This window comes from Peromyscus leucopus, chromosome 15, assembly GCF_004664715.2.
Source record: "Peromyscus leucopus breed LL Stock chromosome 15, UCI_PerLeu_2.1, whole genome shotgun sequence".
NCBI lineage: Eukaryota > Metazoa > Chordata > Mammalia > Rodentia > Cricetidae > Peromyscus > Peromyscus leucopus.
Genome location: NC_051076.1, coordinates 37,797,834 through 37,821,723, shown reverse-complemented (window position 1 = coordinate 37,821,723; position 23,890 = coordinate 37,797,834). Strand labels below are relative to the sequence as shown.

At 39.2% G+C, this 23,890-nt stretch overlaps 1 protein-coding gene across 1 annotated transcript in view; it reads right to left on the bottom strand.

The window, feature by feature from the left end:
• The window catches only part of Klhl20 (kelch like family member 20), a 44,700-nt gene that overhangs the window by 2,624 nt on the left and 18,186 nt on the right, over positions 1-23,890 (bottom strand). Inside the window, exons 3-11 of the mRNA XM_028864456.2 lie at positions 18,578-19,151; positions 15,290-15,448; positions 13,979-14,073; positions 10,825-10,940; positions 7,336-7,519; positions 4,165-4,308; positions 3,327-3,460; positions 2,247-2,455; positions 642-748 (exon numbers count right to left, since the gene is read on the bottom strand). Of these exons, the coding sequence (XP_028720289.1) occupies positions 642-748; positions 2,247-2,455; positions 3,327-3,460; positions 4,165-4,308; positions 7,336-7,519; positions 10,825-10,940; positions 13,979-14,073; positions 15,290-15,448; positions 18,578-19,151 (1,722 nt within the window). The remainder of the gene's footprint in view (positions 1-641; positions 749-2,246; positions 2,456-3,326; positions 3,461-4,164; positions 4,309-7,335; positions 7,520-10,824; positions 10,941-13,978; positions 14,074-15,289; positions 15,449-18,577; positions 19,152-23,890) is intronic.

The window sequence follows — 23,890 nt, the reverse complement described above, 5'->3', positions numbered from 1 at the left end:
CCCAGGCTCTCATCCAGCCAGGCATGTACTCTACCACTGTGCCCAACCCTGGCCCTGAGGATTTAAAACAAACATAAAACCTATCACATGAAGTTTAACATAGGTAAACTCTCAAAAATAAGATGTAGCTTCTTATCTAAAAGTGAACATCAAAACAGGCTGGATTTCAAAACAGAAGACTCTGTATCAATACACTTTTAAAAGCTAAAAGGAAAAGGTTTTAAAATATTTTTTGAGAGTAACTACATTTTTACCCCTTAGAACCTGTACAGACAAACTGAGAACTGAAGCCTGGGTTCTGAGTCTAATAATGTCCCTAGCTTATTTAAGCACATCTTTTATTTTCTTGGTGCCTTGGTTTCGCAGGCAGAATGTGGTGAGAACAGAAATGATATTCTTCATTATTTTCCTCACCTCTACTTATATAAATGAGATGGTTATGAGAAGAATTTTGAAACTTTTTATCAGATACTTCAGAACAACAAGTTACAATGCATCATCATATCTGGGTTGCCACCCCCTTCAGGAAACCACACGAGGACTTCAGTACACTGCCCATCCCAGCTTTAGTGGTCATGATCTTTTTCAAGCTCATGATTTCAAGTCAGTAATGAAAAGACTCGCAACAATCTAAAGGTTACCTCCACGTATTGGCATCTGGATCAAAAACTTCAATGGTCTTCAAGTATGTTGTGCCATCAAAACCTCCTACTGCCATGAGCTGTCCATTGACCACCGCCAGACCAACCTGGAAGAGAAAGCACCGTGGCTGCTGGAGAACTGAGACAAGGACGGTTTCATTCCATGAATTCAGAAAGACAAAGTAGCAGTAGACTGTGAAATTATCAGAACCATTAAATTATTTATCTAATTACAAGATGTACACGAGAATCAGAACATGTATTTGTAAAATTTAGAAAACTACTCACTAGATACAAACAAGAATCTCCACACTGCTCCCACTGCTGGTTTGCTCATTCTAACCCACTTTCTAAATTGCTACTAAGATATTCTTAAAAATACAAATATAAACATGTCACTCCTGTTCAGAAACTTCTTAGCCTCCCTTTACCCAATGACAGGTTTAAGGCCCATAGTGACACTCAGGCCTTTCAGAAATCAGTTATAGGCCACCACGTTTGGCCTCCCTCCTACATTTCCCTCTCCCCTACTGTACTTTATGCTCTAGTAATGCTGGATTAACTGTTAATCTCGGCAGCAGTATACAGGCTTTAATAACTCATGTGACTTAAACCCATTCACCCATGTCCTCTATCACATACACCACTACCACAGCACATCTCTACTGTAAACATTTCAGTTTCCTTCACCAGACTGAGAGCTCCATAAGGAGAATTTTGTAGACATTTCTGCCTTCTAACTGAATGAAAATATAATCAAGATGGAGCAGTGAGAATAACAGAAATATAACTAAAAATCTGTTAAGTTTTCAGTAATAAGAGCCACAGATATGTGAGTCTTTCACTTGCTGGTGCTTTTCAGTGAAGCCCCTTGACTTTCGCAAACAAAATTTGCTGCTTTTTATCCTCAGATTACGGAGTCCTTAGGGACTGTCCACTTCTCCTTCCTATTGAGTAAGTGTCCTATGTTGATGGACTCCTGCCTCATTAGTGGCTAGTGGGTTAGGTTTCTCTGAGACAAACATTCCCAGAAGGGTGGATTTGATGGTCCACCTTGGACATCTTTTAGTGGCAGGCCATTCATTCATGGTTGAGAGCACAACACCACTGTAGATGGGACGGCCCAAACCAGCTTTGGGCCAGATACGTTTTACCTAAGTATTTGTATTAGTATGCAAAGTCTACTTGGAAAAAATAGCTAGAAATATTACATAGGAATAATTAGTGCTAATATACAGAAGTTAAATAGAGGAGTAGATGATATATATAGGAAAGATACCTTCTAGAAAAGCAGCTGATAGAACACAAACAAACAAACAATAAAAAACAGCTACACAATTAAATATATGAATGGATGGAAAATATTTAGCTACTGCAGTGAAAAGCAATCAAAAGAAATAGAAGCTTTTTGGTTTTGGGTTTTCTCCTCTGGTTTTGTCTAAAAGCATCCTGACAGCTGAGACAATTGAAATTAAGCACATGGAGATCAGGACGTCACCTCCTCAGTGTCCTAGTGTAGCTCACACTTCAGAGCTTTCCTTCTGCACCCCCACCCCCCACCGGTGCTTGTTTTCAAGCTCCAAGCTCTCAGCAGCCGGCACTTACCCCACTCCTGCGGGACGTCATGGCCACCACGGGAGACCACTGGTTGGTCCTGGGGTTGTACCTCTCAGCACTGCTGAGCTCTGTGGTGTCGTCTCTCCCTCCCACAGCATAGATCATGTCCTGGTACACTGCACAACCTAGGTGTTTCCTTCGGGTCCCCATAGGGGCTATGGTGTGCCATCTGTTTTCCTGAGGATTGTAGCGCTCCACTGCGGTGAAAAGAAAAGACCAGAAAATGACCACTCATCTGCTCCCTTCACAGCCACTAAAATGGCAATGACATTTATTTTCAGTAAATAATCTGATCGGGAACCAGTTTCTTGCAGTCATCTTCAGAGGAAAGGACATGTGTTAAGTTCTAGTTTGGGCTATATAACTAATTAATGCGCTCTCTTTACCTTCCAATGGGGTGGAACTAGATTGTGATTTACAAGAACAGTTTAGTACTAAAATTTTATTGTCATAATTGAACAGCTTCTGTATTCTTGTACTCCTCATATTATTTATTTAATTACTTATTTATTCATGTTTTGCTTTTTTAAGATGGGGTCTTGCTCTGTGGTACAGGCCTAGAACTCATTATACAGCCCAGTCTAGCCTCAAACTCATGATCCTCCTGTTCCTGCCTCCAAGTACTGGGATTACAGGCATGCTTTAGCATGCTAGTGTCTTTCCAGCCACTAAAGATACATAACAATGAATCTCATGGGTGTGCCTCTGATATATCCTTAGACGAAAACACCCACTATCTCTATACTGAAAAGGCAAAGAAGCTTGTAGTTCTAAGGTTTTATTTATTCTTGTATTAAAAGAATTCTTTTTTATTGAGGGCAGGTTGTGATTATGGGAGAAAGGGAAATCACTCTATTTAGAAAGTATGTTTTTCCTCCCCACTGATCACTAATTGAGAAAATGCCTTATAGCTGGATCTCATGGTGGCCTTTCCTTATCTGAGGCTCCTTCCTCTCTGATGACTCTAGCTTGTGTCAAATTGGCACACACCACCAGCCAGTACAGACGGATTCTTCCCAGGAAAACGTGCTGCTTCAGGGACTCAGACTGCCTTAGGGAGGGACTGACCTGTGTTGAGTGGAGATGTTCCATCAGAGCCACCTACAGCATATAAGAACCCTCCCAACACAGCCACAGCAACTCCAAGTCTTCTAGTACTCATAGAAGCCACCCGAGTCCACTTGTTCTCCTTTGGATCATACCTGCAAGGAGGAAAAACATATTCCTATTAGTCCAAGTCATTTCCACAGGTCTGAAACCACAAGAGATATAATGGATATGGAGATTTACCATAGCTTAAAAAACATTTACCATAACACACACACACACACACACACACACACACACACACACACACACACCAGATTTTGTCATTTGTGACAATGGGAAGAACATCGGGAACATTTTGTTAAGTGCAATAAATCAGACACATGAAAAAAAATACCATATGATCTTGAAGACAGAATCTAAAATTAGTCTAGTTTATAGAAGCAAAGAGTAGAATGGACTCCTCCTGCAGTGAGGGGTTGGCAGGATCAGAGAGATGCTGGGCAAAGAATAAGTTCAAGAATTCCAAAGTACAACATGGTGAGTAGTTACTGTTGAAATTGTTGAGTATAGATTTTAACTGTTCTCACCAAACCCCCAAAGTATGTAAGGTAATACAACAGTTAATTAGTTTGACTTAGCCATTCTACATGGTTTAAATATTTAAATATATCATGTTTACCACAAATATATTTTTTATCAATTAAAGAATAGATCCAAGGGACTATAAAACAGTAGAAGGAGAGAACCAATCCTCCAAAGTCATCTTCTGGACTACACATATACAGACGCACACAGACACAGATGCACACACGCTATTATGTCCATTAAAACAATTGAAATTATTTTGATAAACCACCTCTCAACAATATTGAGGCAAGAGACACCATCCTGTCCGCCCACAGCATAAAGAAAGCCTCCAAGTACTGCCACGCCAACACTTGTCCTGCACGTGCTTGTAGGGGCCACGTCACTGCTCCACTGGTTTGTTTTGGGGTCGTATCTGCAGAGAACACACTAAAAGTTTGAATTATGTGCTGGAGCTTGGCTGTGTTTATGGTAATCTGTTGTGGAATAATCTTTCTGTACACTGTTAAGATGTGTCTTTGACAAGGCACCTTCTCATTGGTTTAATAAAGAATTAAATATCTAATAGCTAGGCAGAAAGAGGAGGGAGAGGGAGAGGGAGAGGGAGAGGGAGAGATATGAATCTAGGCATGAGAGAGATACTAGAGGACACAGAGAGGAAACAGGAGATGCAAGATGGAAGAGAGGTAAAAAGCCATGAGGCCAAACACAGATTAATATAAATGGGTTAATTTAAGTTGTTAGAGCTAGTGGAGTAAGCCTAAGCCACAGGCTGAGCTTTCATAAGTAATAATAGGTCTCCATGTCATTTTTTTGTGAGCTGATGGCCTGAAGAAAAATCCATTACAGTATTTGGAACATATAAGCATATATTTCTATTTAAGGGCTGTTCTCTCCCTCAAATAGATTAACAATGAAGCATATGAAAACCAAACTGAGCAGTGCTGGGGATTGAACTGGGGGCCACATGCTAGTAACTGATCTGCTACAGACCTACACCCTAACCTAAGTTACATTTTAAAATTTATTTTAACACTTATTTTGAATACATTTTTTCTTTAAAAAAATCAGAATGCTACAGAATTCCATTTCAATTCTAATCTCTTCCCATTTGGATTTGGCAGACATCCTTTAAGTCTTTGCAATAAAATGTTATCCACATATGCATTCATTTAAATAATACCACACACTGTGCAGTTTTCTTCTTGAATGTATTTTTGAGATCTCTTTTTGTTAATATAATTCCAGGTTTTTCCTTTGAACTATTTTGTTATATTATAATGTGTGATGCATTGTTTAATCTTATTTTTTTTAAATGATTTATTTTTATTTATATGTATGTATATGTGTATCTTTGTATAAATGCCTATGAATGCAGTACACACAGAGGCCAAAAGAGGGTGCTGGAGCTCCTGAGCCTGGAGTTAGATGGTTGTGAGCTGCTCAACTTGGGTGCAGGAAACTGAACTCAGTTCCTTTAGAAGGGCAACAGTGTTCTTAACCACTGAGACATCCTTCCAGTCCCTTAATCATATTCTTATTTCTTTATTCTTAAGTTGTTTCTGATACTCTGATAATTAGAAACAGGAATTACAAGGCTGAGCACGTAGATCAATAGTAGAGTGCTTTTTTTTTTTTTTTTTTTTTTTTTTTTTTTTTTTTTTTTTTTTTTTTTTTTTACTCATTTAGCCAGTGCTCAACTACAGAGACGCTGCTCTGTCGATGCTATAAAGTGCACAGCAGCACAAGACTCTTAACCACTGAAAAACAAACAACAACCAAAAACCAAAAAAAAAAAAAAAAAAAAAAAAAAAAAAAACCAAAAGAATGCTAAGTTGCTCCCTGTATAGCTATATCCTGTAGCATGAATCTTAAATGGTCTTATTAATTAAAACAAACCCAAGGCTAGTTATTGGAGTGAATGTTGGAAGATCAGAGAAGCAGAACAAGCCATAGCCTCACCTCGCCAATTCCTCAGCTGATCCTGTTTCCTCAGACTGGAAGACTCTGAGTCCTCATCCAAATGGATCTCAGCTGAACTGCTACTCAAAAGCCTAAAAGCTTAACCTAGTTCCTCATCCTCACGCCTTATATACCTTTCTGCTTTCTGCCATCACTTCCTGATTAAAGGCGTGAGTCACCATGCCTGGCTGTTCCCAGTGTGGCTTTGAACTCACAGGAATCCGGATGGATCTCTACTTCCCAAGTGATAGGATTAAAGGCATGTGCGCCATCATTTCCTGGCCTCTATGTCTATCTAGTGGCTGTTCTGTTCTCTGACCCCAGATAAGTTTATTAGGATGCACAATATATTGGGGAACATATATCACCACAATATCCATTTTTACTTTTTAAGTTTTCATTACTTTCCCTTTCTTTCTCATTGTTTTATTTTTCTTTTTGTTTTGCTGGATTTGTTGCTCTTCATAACTTTGATTCAAAAACATGATTTGCTTTTTCTTTCTTTTTTCTCCTTGACACAGGGTCTCACTATGTAGCTCAGAATGGCCTCAAACTTGTGATCCTCTCCTGCTTTGCCTCCCAAGTGCTAGGATTACATAAGTGGGCCACCTGTTGCTTTCACTTTTCTTACTTTCCAATGCATGTAACGTATCACTCATGTTTGCCTTTGTGTACCACCTTAGTTACATTTTATACGTTTGGTATGTACTGATCTCATTGTTGAGCTACAGACATTTTGCATCTGTACTTTGATTTCTTTAGCCCACTGATTCATGTCTAAGCGTCATTCTCTCTGTCATCTCTCCCCCCAACAATCTACAGAGCCAAGCCTTCTGTTTTTGTTTTTTAGCTATGCCATATCTAGAACCAATATCCAGAACTGGCTATACCAGTTTCTACAGATATGCTATGGAGCTGTGACAAACCATTGGAGGTCAACACAACTTAATGAAAGACAATATGTGACAATAAGAAACTTAAAAAAAAAATCACTCACTATAGAGTTCCAGTGTGCCAGGTACCTCAACAACTGAACAGTATGAAATGCACAAGCATGCTTAAAATACTCATGAAAGAGCAAAGGAATGAGCAACTCATCCGTAGTCAGAGAAGGCTTTGTGTGGGAAGTAACATTTCAAATCTTATAAGCCTTAAAGGGTCAAAGGTGTTTCAGGAGAGAAGAATGTACGTATGCATGCATACAGGCAGGGACAGAAGAAGGCAGGAAGCCAGTTTGACCAGAGCTGCAGCTCTTTGTTGTGTCTGCAGTAGCATGCTTAGAGAATGGTGTCCAATGGGAAGAGACCAGAAAAACTGGTAGAGATCAGATCACAAAGGTCTTGTGTGTCATTTGAAGGAGTCTAGACTGTTAATTAGTTTCACAGATATAATACTAAAATAGTAAGTTACATTTGTTCCTTAATTGACATCTCAAACAAAATCATAGGGACAATAGGGATTTTTTTCAAATTAACCTTACCTTTCAACACTATTGAGATATGAGGATCCATCATGGCCGCCTACTGCATATAACAGGTCATCAAGAACACTGACTCCAACGCCACATCGCCTTTTACTCATTGAAGCTACCATTCGCCACTCATTGGTCTGTGGATCATACCGTTCAACACTGGAAATGGCATCTCCACTACACCAACCACCAACTAGGAAGCGACAGAAACAGTTAAGAGAATGCCTCTCTTAGCAGGTAGACTGCTAAGCTCACTGAGACCAATGCTCTGACTCACTAAGCACATGTAGAAGCAGGTCAAAGACAAGTTATAGTCACCAAAAGTCACCAACAGTTACTGGGCTATAACCTTGATCTTGGATTCTAATCTCCAGAACTGGAAGAAAATGCGTTTCTTTTGTCTGAATTACTGAGTCAACAATATTTTGTTATGACAGCCTGGGTAGACTAATACAGTGAGTAAGATTTAAAAAAACTGCCAAGTTCCATTATTTTTTTCTAAATGACCATGGTGGGGGGAGGGCTGAGGTAATGGCAGGTAAGCTAAATTTGTTTTTCTTTCAAATCATCCCCATTTCAATACAAAATGAGAGTGATTCTGAAGCTTAAAAAAATACAAGGTTATTTTATGCTCAAAATACTTTGGAACTACTAGTTTTTACGTGGTGCCAAATAAATTCTTGAGCTACATTAAAAGCAGAATAATATTAACCATCTTCTAGACAGACCTAAAAGTTTACTTTCTTTATTTCAAATCTCAATGTGATATAATTTTACTTTACTGTTGTTTCATCTAAATCAGAGGAGTCACCACAGCACGTCTTGTATACAGTAATTTCCTTAAATATGAATTGTGTAATTGGGCATATACAAGGAATTTCAGTATCCGAGAAGACATCTTAAACTCTAAGATGCCCTAGGCTGGAAATGTGAAGGTTCATAATCTTTGAGAACAAACAGCCTAATCATTAAATCTCTGGCACAAGTGCATAGTGGAAAGTTATTAAAACCAGCTTTATATTGGACTGTATAGCTTCGCATCAAATAAATGCTACCTAGTAAGTGGTATTCTTCAATATCATCAGGAAAAAAAAATGGACCTTTCAGGAACAAGATTTAAATCTTGCCTGTTGACTTAAGAGAAGTCTGAGACATAGTTTGTTAGTTCCACAGCCTCATGGTGATTTTGTCACCATGGATGACATAGTTAGGTATCAGAGACTTAGAGACTTAATTGTGGATCCCCAAAATCATATATTCAAGCCAAAGTCCCGCTTTGTCTGGAGACTGCCTTTACAGAGGTAATTAAACGGAAATGAAGTCATAAAGGTGGGCCATTAGAGTAGGACCAATGAGAGGAAAAGATGGCAGAGTTCTCTCATCCTGCCTCTGCATACAGAGGAAAGGCCACATGAGGCCAAGGGCACAGAGAAAGGCACTCTGCTTATAGAGGAGGGAGGTCTCAGCGGCAGCCTCAGCCTACACAACTATGAAAAGACAGATTTCTTTTCTTTCTTTTGTTCTGTTTTTGAGACAGGGTTTCTCTATGTAGTTCTGGCTACCCTGGAACTCATTCTGTAAACCAGGCTGGCTTTCAAACTCACAGAGATCCACCTGCCTCTGCCTCCTGAGTGCTGGGATTAAAGGCATGCACCACCACACCTGGCTGAAAAGACAGATTTCTAGTAAGCCATTTGCTATGATGTACCAAGTTGTAATTATTAAAAAGAAATCCCAAACCTGGGAATTCTTAATTTCTGTTAAATAACATGTACCTAAAGAAAAATATTCAGAAAAGGGCCATATACCTTTGTATAATATATGTGATGTTTACAATTATTTCAGATAGATTTGCCCAAACATGTTACAATAAATAAGGCTACACAAACTTTGTAGGCATCATTAAACCTAATGAAAAAGAGTAAAATCAAGAAATGAATATAGCCACGGTGGTGGCACACATCTTTAATCCCATCACTTGGGAGGCAGATCTCTGTGAGTTCAAAGCCACTCTAGTCTACAAAGCGAGTTCCATAACACCCAAGGCTATTACACAGAGAAACACTGTCTCAAAAGACAAAACAAAACAAAACAAAAAAAGAAAAAACAGAAAGAAATATATCAATAAGAATAAACATCTTTAATCTGAAAATCTGATATTTGAAATGTTCCAAATTGCAAAACTTTTGGAGTACTGACATGATTTTAAAGTATTGTTGATTTCAGATTTTTCAGATCAGAGACAACCAATCCTTAGAATCACCTAGAAGACATATCTCTGAGTGTGTCTATGAAGGTATTCTCAGTGAGGTCCAGCTAAGGGGGTGGTACCAGCCTGAATATGGGTGGTACCAGCAGCTAAGGGGGTAGTACCAGCCTGAATGGGGGTGTACCATTCCATGGATGAGGGTCTGGGATTGAATAAAAAGAAAAAGTGGATAAAGTAAGTTGAGCATCAGTATCCACTCTTCGCTCCCTGACTGCAGAGCAGTGTGGCCAGCTGCTTCATGTCCCTGCTGCCACAGCTGAGAGCCACTGTGGCCACCAGGCCGTCCTCAACATGATGGGTTACACCCCTCAATTGTCAGCCAAAGTAAACTCTTCTTCTCTTAAGCTTCTTCTTGTCAGCTACTCTGTTACAGCAACATGTAAAGTAACTGACATCCCTGGACACAATGAAGTGCCCCCGAAAGAAAGGTTGCAAACATTTGCAGGCAAACAGTAGCGGTAAAATAATATATCAGTTGTCTTGAGCTCAACCAATCTGAAAAGAGTCAGGAGTCTCTAATATAAAATAATGAATGCTTTTGGAAACCCCATGTAATTATGACATGACCTGCACTTTGGTATACAGATTAATGCATGTAACAAACATACATTGTATGATATTTTTAGATGGATTTTCAGAGTACTCTTTTGAAGAATAGCATTGTTGACTTACTATGTGCATCTTATGATAGCAGGTATCATAACAATCTAAATGATTATTCAAACATATATGAAAATATTTTGTTTAATCAGAGTATATTAAAATTCAAGCCCGTTGAGCCAGGCAGATCTCTGTGAGTTCGAGGCCAGCCTGGTCTACAGAGCAAGATCCAGGACAGGCACCAAAACTACACGGAGAAACCCTGTCTCAGAAAACCAAAAAAAAAAAAAAAAAAAAAAAAAAATTCAAGCCCGTACTAGGCATGTATCTTATGATAGCAGGTATCACAACTATCTAAATGATTATTAAACATATATGAAAATATTTGGTATAATCAGAGTATATTAAAATTCAAGCCTGTCCTAGGCATAGATAGAACCTACAATTCTAGCACTAGGAGGCTGAAGTGGGAGGGCCACAGGTTTGAGGCCAGCCTATACTACACAGAAAGTTCCAGGACAGCTTGGGCTATACAAAGAGATTTTATCTTAAAAAAACAAAACAAAACAAAACAAAACAAAATCGCCCCCAAGCCCCTGAACAAACAAACAAACAAACAAGAGGGACACCTGCAAAGAGCACTTCTCCACATCGGATGGGTTTCCGTGGTCTTGTCCTTGGCCCTTGCATCAGTGGTCGCTCTTGAGGCAACAGGAGGTAGTTTTTAGCCTCGTCTACCAAGTCTCTGTAGAGAAGAAACTTGGCGTTTATTCCCAATGGCTAAATACTGTTGCAAGTTAAGTTCCTATGTGGTGTCAGAAAACGCATGCTGGCAAAAGGGAACGAGCACAAGTTAAGCCAAATCTTGTTGCCCGGCAACACAAAAACTGGCACAAACATGAAACCATGATGCAAGTCATACTAGGAATTCTGAGTTGGTTAGCATTTCTACCATAACTTCATACTTGAGGCAAATTTTAACCTAAAGCTCAGCAGTCATAAAGCAGACAATATCTTACCCACTCCCGACACCATAAAAAAATCTAACTCGATCACCAGCTTGGATAGTCACTATTTTCTAATGAGTTTTATTAGGTTCTATAAGATATGGGGAAAGGACATCAGTAAGAGCAGTAGGTATCTGCTAGTACTTTAGGACACTAATACTAAGGTACTACCTAGCACCATATGTATGGTTTAATACAACTAGTCCACTGACAGGAACAAAAACTTTCCCAATGTTCCTTTAAGAGCACAGCCTAGAGATTATACATAGTACAATATTCTGTATATAAATCTCCTAGGTGATTCAGTGCCTGATTTATGTAAATTCTACTACACTGTTATACTTCAACTCTGCATGTGCCCTGAACTACTCTGTTTTAATTTCTCACTATTTATACTACATCGAGTAATTCATACATGACTGGTGCTATGCATAACCCCAAAATGCATTTTTTTCCTAATTTATTTGTCCTAGTAACAAAATAAACAGAAAAACCAAACAAAAATGAAAAGGAAGTCAAACCAAAGATTAAGAATTTTTTCTGGTTCCCCAAACTTAAAAGACTGATTCAATCAGTTTCTACTCCAGCCAAAGCTTCCAGATGGTCTGCAGTACGGACACTTAACAGTCAACACAGAAGTAACAGCAACAGTGCAGCAACCTTCTAATTTCTGCTAGAAATTCTCACTGTATGCACTCACATAATGAACAGCCCTGTGGGACAGGCCCTGATCTCTGGCTCATCACTGATGATGGAGCTATAGCATAGAGTAAGGCACTGTCCAGTGCTGTGCCTAGGGTACCAGGAGTCAATTTTCCAAAGTGACTATACAAGTACTTTACTTCCCATATCAGGGTCAATATGATCTGATTTATGCTTAATTCGGGGAGGGATAGTCCTGTATTATTCCTTCATATTCCATCCTGTAAAGTTTACATATTTCCCTTCTGTTATTCATATAATTAGGGGAACTGACTGCTAGTGATCTGTTCTATTTCTACAAATGTACAAGTTTTTTTTTAACCTTTATTCATGTGTATGGGATGCGAGTGTCACAGCATGGATGTGCAGGAATCAGTCCTATTCTTCTACTGAAAGACCCCAACCCTTCAGGCTTACACCCCCAAGCCCCAGGAAATAAGAAACTAAAAAGAAAACTAGTTCAAAGGGCCACCTGACTCAGCCATTACTCAATCACCCCTGTAACAACGTAACAATGTAAAAAGATTTCTGTTAAGAGATGTGCTCAACTGTCACTAGGATAGTTGCAAGTATTCCAGGAAGGACCACTGTGACCTTTGTGTAAACTCCACTCCCGCCCTGATACCCCCCTTGAGGTTTCAGGAAGAATGTACATGTGGACATGACTGTACCCACTCTGTGATCAGACCACGATCTTGTGAAACGAAATTGTATGGGAATTGTAATCTTACGGCTTTTGTGGGTTTTTCCTTTAAAAGCACCCATGTGTCTACAGTAAGAGGCGGCTCTTGCTCTTTGGAGCAGAGTTTGCCCGACTGTACAGCCGCAATAATAAACACCTCTGGCTGTTGCATCAACTGGACTGGAGTCTGGGTTCTTGGGGCGCCCACTTGAGACCCTAGATTTTGGGGTTTGGGACTGAATACAAGTTGTCAGGCATGGTGACAAGCTACTTTACCCACCGAGCCATCTCAGCAGTACTCCCCACCCCAAACACGCGCTTTTTCAAATTTAAAAGACAAACATCTGATCTCAAATGTTGCATTTCTTATTAATGGCAAGCCCGAGATCACAGAGGAAATGCAATGGATTATATGCCCTACCTATGTACTAGAATCTGGGATAATTCCAAATTTCTTTATTGGTAAGGGGAGGCCTAATGGACAGTGTGTGAGTAGTTGAGAATATTGACTAGTTCTCTTACTTATATTTGGAATATGCTGGGGGTGGGAGTGGGGTTGTTAAAATGCCAAAGGGTTTCAGATGTGAAAACAAATCTTAAAATCTGCCAAACTCAGGAATCAATTTATTAAATCAAGTATGTATCTACTACAGAGATAGCTCAGTAAATCAGTAAGGTCTTCATTCTTACGATTATTTGGAAATGACTTCATTGAGCACTATCAACGGCCTCCCCAAAACTACCTTGGGAGGGACAGGGCTTTTAACTCTGCCTATAATCTTCAAAGTAAGTCTATCCTGTTCCTCAGTTAGACATTATGTGATCAATGAGAAGGTATTCACTGACAGACTCACAGCATTATTTAATTTATTTCACAGAAAAACAATATAGAAAATTGATTCTTCAAACTTGCATCAAAACTTAGAAATCTACTTCTTTATTGTCACTTCTACTCCAATAAGCATCACACTAAAAACCAAAACAACAGGGGCTGGAAAGACAGCTCAGCAATAAAGAGCACTGGCTGCTCTTCCAGAAGACCCAGGTTCAATTCCCAGCAACCATATGGCAGCTACCAACTGTGTATAACTCTAGTTCCAGGGGACCTGACACCCTCACACAGACATACATGTAGGCAAAACACCAACACACATAAAATAAAAATAAATAAACAATTATTAAAAAACAAAACAACAAACACTCCTAAGGGAACAGAATACTGGAAGTTCAGTCCTCTCTTCCTTCTCCCCTTGACTCTAGTCCAGAAGAAGAACTTGTTAAATACTGCCCTGGTTTTGGCATAAGAAACACAGTATTTCAGAAGCAATATCAGCAAGGAGAAAAACAGAAGTTAGGAATGCCCAGTTGTTGAGTTTTCGCATCCGCTCATACCTGCATTCTTCATCACTTTTAATGAGGGGGTCAGAGCCTACGGTGCCCACCAGGAACTTGGGACTAAGCAAAGGCAGGCGGACATGCTGCAGCACCTGTGAGGCAATAAACACAGTTAAGGCATGGGCTGCCATTACGATGCTTTAGGAGAGCAATGGCTCAGCTTACTGACCGTGTGGCCGAGAGTCTGGGATCTAACTGGACATAATAAGTAAAGAGAGTGGAAGGAATAAAGCGTGAGTCTAAAATGTATTCTATCAATTCAGTAATGTAGACTAGTTACAAAACTAAAAACATGCTAGTGTCACTTTAAAATGCCACTTTTAGCTTTCAACAGTAAGTTATAAACTCTTAGAATATACTTTCCAGGGCTGGAGAGATGGTCAGCAGTTAAAAAGTACTTGTTGCTTTGCAGAAGACCTGGTCATAATGCCTAGCATCCACATGGAAGCTCACAACTGTCCGTAACTCCAATCCCAAGGAATCCAAAGCCCTATTCTGACCTTTATGGACACCAGGCACACACATTTTGTACATACATACATGTAGGCAAAACACTTGTACATATAAAATAATAAATGAACACATGTTAAAAAATATACTTTCCTCTTATCTTCAATTTTGCTTTCTGCATTTTCAGTTATTGGTTGTTAACTTTGGTTAGACAATAATAAATGAAAAATTCCAGAAATAAAAATTTGTAAGTTAAGTTACTTTGATTACAGTATGCTCCTATAAACATTCTGATTATAATTACTGTTAATCTTTACCAGACCTAATTTATAAATAAAACTTTATACATATATTCTGTGATAAAGTATATGTTTATATGTTTATATTGATATAGATAGATATTGAATAAAACATAGTATATATAGGGTTTGAAGGCTTTAGGTGTCCTTTAAATATCTTGGAATGTATCTCCTCTGAATCAAGAGGAGACTATTTATAGTCATGACAAGAATGGATCTTAAACATGTGACGGCTCAGTCCCAATTCCATCAGTTACTGTTCAAAGTGTGGCAGACTTCTAAGCCCTGGGAGCAGATAATTCTTGCTTTCTTTGTAATTTCATATAATTTCTGAATTGTGTAACAGTTCAAACAGAATGAATCCCAAACAGAGAGGAGGCAAAGGAGCAATAAGTTCACAACAATAAGCAGTCAAATGCTTCTAAAGGCTTACTGCCTACATTATTTAGAAACAAGGACTGTTTTTTTTTTTTTTCATGACTGTTTTGTTTCTGCAAGACAAGTACATAATTTTTGCCTAGTACAAAGCAGTTTCTCAGAGAAGCGTTTTGACTCTTACCTGGGGTAACTGAGGCCGTCTTTCCTGAATACTGTATTTGACCCAGGCCATCACTGCGTTGAACACTTGTTCTTCACTCCGAACGTTGAGCTCATCACTAGATATTATGTCGATGAGTTGGTTGGCCGGAAGTAACATGAATTCTTCACTTTCCATTACCTGCTCAGATTTAGGTAAGAAAAAAGGAACCTATAAGCACAATTTTTGCCTTTATCTGTTTTTTGTTTTGTTTTGTTTTTTGTTTTTGTTACAGGGCAAAATTATATTCCACAATGGAGTTAGTGTTTAAAACAAGAAGGAAAAGTTTCAAAAGAGAATACAGGAGAATAGAAAACACACATAAAGTTACCAAAGCTAATTGTTGTTTAGTTAGTTTAAAAGTTTTTCCTTTAAAAAAATTAATGAATAAAATAGAAATTCATATTTAAAATAAGCTAAATAATCATGCTCAACTAAAGCTTCATAATGATAGGAGGCATATAAAATGCCAGGAAAAGCTTCCAGAGGAAGAATAGCTGCTAAAAGGGCAGAAATGTCATGGACTCAGTTAACAAAAAGTATAAAGACACCATCAGTTCTGCAAGCATGAATATAATGAAAAGAATTAGTCCAAGGGAAACTTCTGAGGACCAAATCACTATGAGATAATATTCTAGAGAGAAATTACATACACACCCATGTTTACTTTTACCCAAGTCTAGAGTACTGTCAGAATGGAAATGATATGGCAATAAGGATGTTATTTTGGACAGGCCAGCCATGAATTTTAAGATCTTGTAAGTCTATTCATCAGGATGTAACTAAAGGACAGGGTGAAATGCAGGACAGGGGAACAGCTATTACTACCTCTAGGTGGTTTCTCTATCACACTACATGTGATGTCCGGCGGCACAGACAAAGTCCTGTTGAAAGTTCAGACTCTGTGTTGCCTTTAGTGAACACAATGGATTGCTTTTGGGACATGGCTATTTTCTTGCTCATCAAAAAGTTAGTATATAGCTGGGTGGTGGTGGCACATGCCTTTAATCCCAGCACTCAGGAGGCAGAGCCAGGCGGATCTCTGTGAGTTTGAGGCCAGGCTGGTCTACAGAGCAAGATCCAGGACAGGTACTGAAACTATACAGAGAAACCCTGTCTTGAAAAAACAAAACAAATATTCATTTCATTATTTTTATGTGTGTGTATGAGTGTTTTTTTCTGCATGTGTGTGGGTACCACAGGCATGCCTGGTGCCCATGGAGGTCAGAGGGCATCAGATTCCTGGGACTGGAATTACAGACAGTTGTGAGCTGCCATGTGGGTGCTGGGAACTGAACCTGGGTCTTCTACTAGAGCAACAAGTGCTCTGAAGGGCTGAGCCAATGCTCCAACTCTATGAAAGTCCTCTTAAAGGAAACTCTTTGTACTTCTGACCCTATGCTTTGGGTTTTCATTTCTCCCTTTCTATCACCCAGTGTCCTTTGCCAGTGGCTCCTTTGCTAACCACCCTTCAGTTACTGGGAAGACTGCAAGGTGCTCCTTTATCTCCGCAGGGGCTCTCATTGGTATTATTTGACCACATTTATGGAGCTGTTTTAAAAATAAAAAAGTTTCACATATTTAGGCAGCTGAAACTTCCTTTATGGCTTCTAGGTCATATCTCACTTAAAAGGGACTTAAATTAAGATTTCATCTCAGCCTAACCTCTCAAGAAATATCGATCCATAGAAAGAGTTACCTGTTCAATATCATACACAGAACCTCAATCCACTTCTTCAAACTCTTCTGCTCTCTAGTATGTATAGTATAAATTCCTGAGAATGCTGAGTTTAAAAGTGGGTGTAAAGAGTAATTTTTATAGATGCTGCCAAATTTCCTTTCAAGAGCCTTGTACCAATGCATATTTACATCAGCAATGTACCTATGACCCTACAGCCTCACCAAGAGGTATACGACATTTGAGGATATTTGTAACCCAAAACGTGGCGCTTTGACCAGCTACAGTACGTGTGTCTATAAATGTTAGCAAGTAAGAGGCTGAGGACGGATGATGCTGAGTTCAAGGCCTGGGCTGGAAAGTAAAACACTGTCTCAAAAAACAAAGCTGGAGGGAAAAAGCACTTTGGTGAGTTTTAACTTGTCTCTCTGTTATTTTGAATAATATCTCTATCTATCTATCTATCTATCTATCTATCTATCTATCTATCTCTCTATCTATCTCTATCTCTCTCCCCCTCCCTCTCTCTGTGTGCACTGTCTATTTTTTGGCTAGCTCACTGGTGTGAATTATTGGTGCTCTTGATGCATTAAGTAGCTTAGCCTTTTGATAGTGAATACAGATTGCAAATATTTCCCTCAATTTGTATTGGTTTTTGTTTTAGTATCACAAAAAAACTGTGTATGTGATAAATTGATAGATTTTAACTTTTAGCCTTTCTAGTCTAGTCACTTAGAAATGCTTCTTCAAATTTCAAGACCATAAAGGGATGGTTTCCTATCACTGTCATGTCATCATGTCGAATAAGTGAAAAATAGTGAGTTTAATGGACATTCTTTTGGTACTATTTAAATTTGTCTTTTTTAAATTATTAATTTACCAAGTAGTTGGTGTGTAACTTATCCTGTTGAGTAAACCATCTAATCGGGAAGGAAATGCTATAGGAAACCACTTCTCTGATGCACAAGCCCTCTCATGTTGGCTTATTAATCAGGCCTTTATGAAGTTGATTAGGGAGAAACAACTTTTGCTGGTAGAATATAAAATTGGCCTTTAAAAATCACTAACAGGCTTGGAATTTATAGCAACCTATTTATTTGTTATTGTAAGCTAGAACCAGAATAAAAGGTAGGTGTTGGGAGAGCATAAATCCATATTGCTCTCTTAATTTAAAAAAGTATTTATTATTATTATAGTTGTGTGTGTGTGTGTGTGTTGTGTGTGTGTGCATGTGTGTGAATGCACATATATGTGGTGTACTTTGCCCATGCATGTTTGTGTAGAGGCCAAAGTCAATGTCGGGTCTCTTCCTCTATTATTCTTCACATTATTATTATTATATTATTATTATTATTATTATTATTATTATTATTAAGACAGATGGGATTTCTCATTGAACCTGGAGCTGTTTCAGGCAGACTGGCTGGTCAGCAAGCCCCAGGATCTTTCTGTTTTTGTGCCCCCAAAGCTGGTCACAGATGTCTACTGACATGCCAGGCTCCTATATTGGTTGCCAGGAGTTCAACTCAGGTCTCTGTATTTGCATGACAAGCACTTTACCCAGGGAACTACCTCCCTAGCCCACAACTCACCTCTTGAAAGTTATGTTGAGTGAACTTGTCTGCAATTCTTAACAACTCACGGCAGGAGTGTGTATCAGCAAAAGCCCGAATGCCCAGGCAATTAGAAGGATCTAATTGTCTCTTTAAGAACTCACAGCAAGCTTCCTGTATTTCTGCCAGCTGGAGGAGGCAGGCAGCAGGCAAGAGGGTCTGAACATTGCCTTCTTCCACAGTTATCTGGGAGGTATATGCGAAGTCAATCAGTAGTTCCATAGCCCTCTCGTCTATGTCTCGGATCACTACTTCTGTCTGGCGGCTTTCAGCCAGTTCTCCTGTAAACATCGCTCGGAAGTAGGGACTGCAGGCCGACAGGATGACTCGATGGGCATATATCTTCTTAGCGCCCACAACTAGCACCACATCACATAGCTCTCGGTGCTTTCTCAGAAGGTTGATCACTTCCAAGGTCTGCCGAGGGTGCTTGTCTGAGATATAGGGCATGCGAGCAGGTTGGGGAACCCCTTCTGGCAGTTTGTTGGGATCTCCAAGGGTGCAGCGGCTTGTTACATCCATTCCAGTCTCTCCTGGGCGAATGTTGGTACACCTACAGGAATGAGGGAGTGGAGAGAGATGAAAATATTATTAGTTCTCTTCTTGCTCTAAAGTATTCTCTAAGTGGTAAGAAAACTTGAAATTACTTTAAAAAAGAACTCTAAGAACTATAGAACTCACAAACTTCTTCACAGGCTATTAATTCCATGTCAGACTACTTTTATTATATAATTTAATGAAAAAGATATTTTCTTCCAGAAGTATCAGGTTGTCTTTGGCCATATTTCTTACATTAAAAAAACTTAGGAAAAATTGACGAGGAGAAGGGGACAATCAGCCAAAACTAAGTATATATGAGAGTGTCCTAAGAAAATCTGTTATTTTACAGATTAATTAAAAACTAAAATTTCCGCAGCCTGTTTTCTGTTTCCCTCTGCTTTGGGATCTGTGGACATGAAAGACTCTGCTGAGAGGTTACTGGTGCCTTGTGTGCTGCTATACGTGGATGGACATTTCCCTATAGAATGCTGGGAATCCTGACTCCATGTCCAAGTGAGAGGATTACCTTTGTGGATAAGATGCTGGCCGAGTTTCCAGTTGTGTCTAGCCAGCCATCTGTGAGCAGAGTCCTGCCTGACTTTGAGTTCATTTACCCTCTTACCTCTTGTGGCACCAGGACCCCATTTCTTCCATGGGGCACTCTCATTGAAAGTTCACGCACATAGGAACCCAGGTTTTAAATGTCAGAGCTTGTTTCCCAATACCATGTTCTGTTTGAAGAAAGTTTACGTTTAATTTTATAAGTGGCAGTGAATGATAGACGTTCATATGGGGAAACAACCAAGGACCACTGGCAAGGAAAAACTCAGCATCAAATCAAGTGCTAAATTTTGGGGCCCAACCAGGATGTCATCTGAGAACATTGTTTCTGTTTTGGATTATCTAACTTTTCTTCTTCAGTCCTAAGTGGGAGAATGTAGCTATGCATTTGGATGATTAAGGCTGCCTTACCAACCTTGTACCAACTATACGAGGATGACACTACCTCTTAGAAGTTGGAGAGATTCCTATGGATATCACTTTTCCGGGTCTTTTTGTTGTTTTTTTGAGACAGGGTTTTGCTAACAGTCCTAGCTGTCCTGAAACTTGCTTTGTAAACCAGGCTGCCCTGGAACTCACACAGATCCACCTGCCTCTGCCTCCTGAGTGCTGGGATTAAAGGCGTGCCCCCGCCCCCCCCCCCCCCCCCCCCCCCCCCCGCCGCCGCCCACGCCGCCAATCTTGTCAGTTTTTTAATATACTGTTTTTTTTTTTTTTTTTTTATTTTTAAGACAAGTTTTCCCTGTGTAGCCCTGGCTGTCCTGCAACTCATTCTGTAGACCAGGCTGGCCTCAAACTCAGAGATCATCCTGGCTCTACCTCCTAAATGCTGGGATTAAAGGCATGTGCCATCACCAGCTTGTTTTTAATGTTTTAAAATGAGTTTGCTCTTCTGTATTTGTTTACTAACTGTATGTTTAAAAAGGAGTTTTCTCAAACTTATAAAATTGTAACAGGCATTTTAAAAATTAAAGATCTGAATATAAAAGATAAAAATTTAAAAATTCATGAAAAGTATTTAAAATTAGTCTCTGAAAAAAAAAACCCACCCTTCTCAATAAGACAAATCAGACCTATAAAAGTGTTTGAAGACTTTAATTACATTTGTTTTCTTTACATTTATTTATTTGTTCTCTGTGTGTGTATGTGTGTGTGTGTGTGTGCGCGTACATGTATACCATGGCATACGTGTGGAGGAAAGAGAACTTGAGGGAGGTGGTTCTCCCTTTCACCATGTGGGTTCTGGGAATCAACCACAGATCATCAGACTTGGCAGCAAGTGCCTTTATGCACTGAGCCATTTTACTGGGCCCAAATTTTAATTCTTTTTAAAAAAATTAATGAACTATCTTTTTTTTTTTTTTTTTTTTTTGAGACAGAGTCTTTGTACATAGACCTGCTTGGCCTCTAACTCACAGAGAGTCACCTGCCTTTACCTCTGAGTATTGAATTTAAAGGCGAGTGTCACTTGTCTGACCCTACATTTCAATTCTTAAACTTGGTTTGATTCCAATCTTGATATTTGTTACTTTCCTAGAGTAGCTGGAACTTACTTCTCCTTTTCTTTTGGGGGCTATTTTACTACTTCTAGTTACAGTATAGCACATGAAAAGTCGGTAAGAAAAGCAGATAGCCACAAGCCCCAAAATAAACTTAAATTTAATACTCTGTTTCTTTGACTCTAACGTTCAAGGGATGAGCTAGTATTTCAAGTGACATGTAATTCATCTTAAGAAGTCTTATCACTCAGGCATGACGATGCATGCCTGTAATCCTAGGATTTAAGAGGTGGAGTTAAGCCGATCAAGGACAGTCTTGACTACATAGCAAATTCTTGTCTCAAAAAGAGTCTTATTTAATCTAATAAGGTATGTGTCCAAAATATACAGTCAATTATAATGGTTAATGAGAACCTTTTAAGAAGTCAGCACATACCCGCCCACATACACACCTCAAATCACAAAATCAAAAGCACAGTTACATAAAGAATAGTATGGCAGCAGCCTGATGCTGGGTAACTGCTGAGAGCCAGACATAGTCAGAGGATTTTGCAATCTCTAATGAGAGGAAAGCTTAAAATCAAACTGTGACTAATAATGAAGAATTACATAACTGCTAGGTTTTCACCAATAATAAAAGCTCCGAGTAACTTCAGTATAGTATTTACATTTCTAAAGTTATTAAATCAACATGTCTTATGAACAGGGCAGTTGGTAAATAAACTATTGTAGCTTGTTCATCAAAATGAAGTATTTGCTGACACATTCACAGGCAAAAATGAACAGCGTGAAGTAATAAAATTCCTTTCCCTGCATATTTTCTCTCCTCCTCAAGTCTAATACTAGAGTACTAACTCTATTCTGCTATAATTTTCATATTTATCTAAACTTTTTACGATAATTAATCATTTTAATTATTTTGTTCTGTTCTGATTTATTGAAACTGGGTTTCTATATCCTAGACAGGTCTGGAACTCACTCTATAGCTCAGGCTGGCCTGGAACTCACAAAATAGTCCAAGCTGGCCTCCTCCTCCAACCTCCAAAGTATAGGGATTACAGACATGAGGCACTGTACCTGGCTTCTAGTTTCTTTAACCCTAAACAGTAGCAGATATGGGTTCCATCTCATGGAATGGGCCTTACATTCAATAAAAAAGTAGTTAGATACTCCCACAACATTTGTGCTACTATTTCAGTAGACAATAATTAACCCAAAGACCCACAACTAGACAGAGAGTAGAGACTCGAGCATTCGGCCCTAAACGGGACTTCTTTTTCAAATCCCTTCCCTAAAGGCTCAGAGATCTGAGGCAGAAAGATTCTAAGACCTAGAGGTGGTAGATGACTCCAAGCAGCGTCTCCAGACACAACAAGACTGATGCTCATATGAACTCAGACTGTGACAGTACACATCAGACTGGCACAGGTTCAAACTAGACAAAATCCCAGTACTGAGAAAGAGAAGTGGATGGAAAGTCCCACCTCCAACCAAGAAGCTATTTGAGATTGATACCTGCTGGGAAGGGAAAATCAGTTTTCTTTAATGATGTGTGACTGGGTGTATCAACCACACTCTGGGACAGGCCCCATGCCCAGGACTAGTTGGCCAACACAAAAGAAGACTCCATGTTTGTTTGTTTGTTTGTTTTTGTGTGTGTGCTTTTTGTTTTTTAATTTTTCAGAAAGAAAGAAAATGAACATGAAGTTGGGTAGATAGGGAGATGAGGAGGATCTGGAAGGAATCGGGGGAGGGGAAAGAATATGATTAAAATATACTGTATGAAAATATTTTTTTTTTTGTTTTTTTGAGACACAGTTTCTGTGTATCCCCGGCTGTCCTGGAACTCGCTCTGTAGACCAGGCTGACCTCAAACATAAGAAATTTTCCTGCCTCTGCCTTCCGAGTGCTGGGATTAGAGGTGTGTGCCACCACGGCCTGGCGAAAAATTTTTAAATGAAAAATTTTCATTAAAAAATTCTGTTCTTGCCGGGCGGTGGTGGCGCACGCTTTTAATCCCAGTACTCGGAAGGCAAAGCCAGGCGGATCTCTGTGAGTTCGAGCACCTGGCTACCAAGTGAGTCCAGGAAAGGCGCAAAGCTACACAGAGAAACCCTGTCTCGAAAAACCAAAAAAAAAAAAAATTCTGTTCTTAACAGAAGCAAAGTAGAAAACTTTAGATCTCAAAGATACAGAGCTTAAACTACTGCCTTAAATAAAAGTCTTTCTAGGTTCAGTGAAGACATACATTGACCAGAATTTCAGGTGAAATATTTTCAGTAAGCCATCCACTCATGGCAGGGAAAGCCAGGAATGGGTAGGTAACCTCCCTGCAACCTCAGCTATATTTTTTAAACTGACGAACACCTCTATAATTAGGTGATCAACGCAGATTTGATATTCAACTTTTAATTTTCTAACCTGTCTAAGCATTCAGTCCTCCTGCTTGCATGACTTCCTTGTATGCAAAGGTTTTGTGCACAAATGAAGGGGATGAGGGTACCCCTCCCTTTGGTTGAAGTATCAAGTATTCTACCTTAATGGCATCCATGTGGTGTGATGCATTTACTCAGTTGCACACAAAAACAGCTGGAAACAAAGAACTGGGCTGCTCTTCCCATTTCTGATCAAAACTTGTTGGAAAAGACTTTATATCATGGTGATATTTGTTATAGACTACAAAAGTATAAAG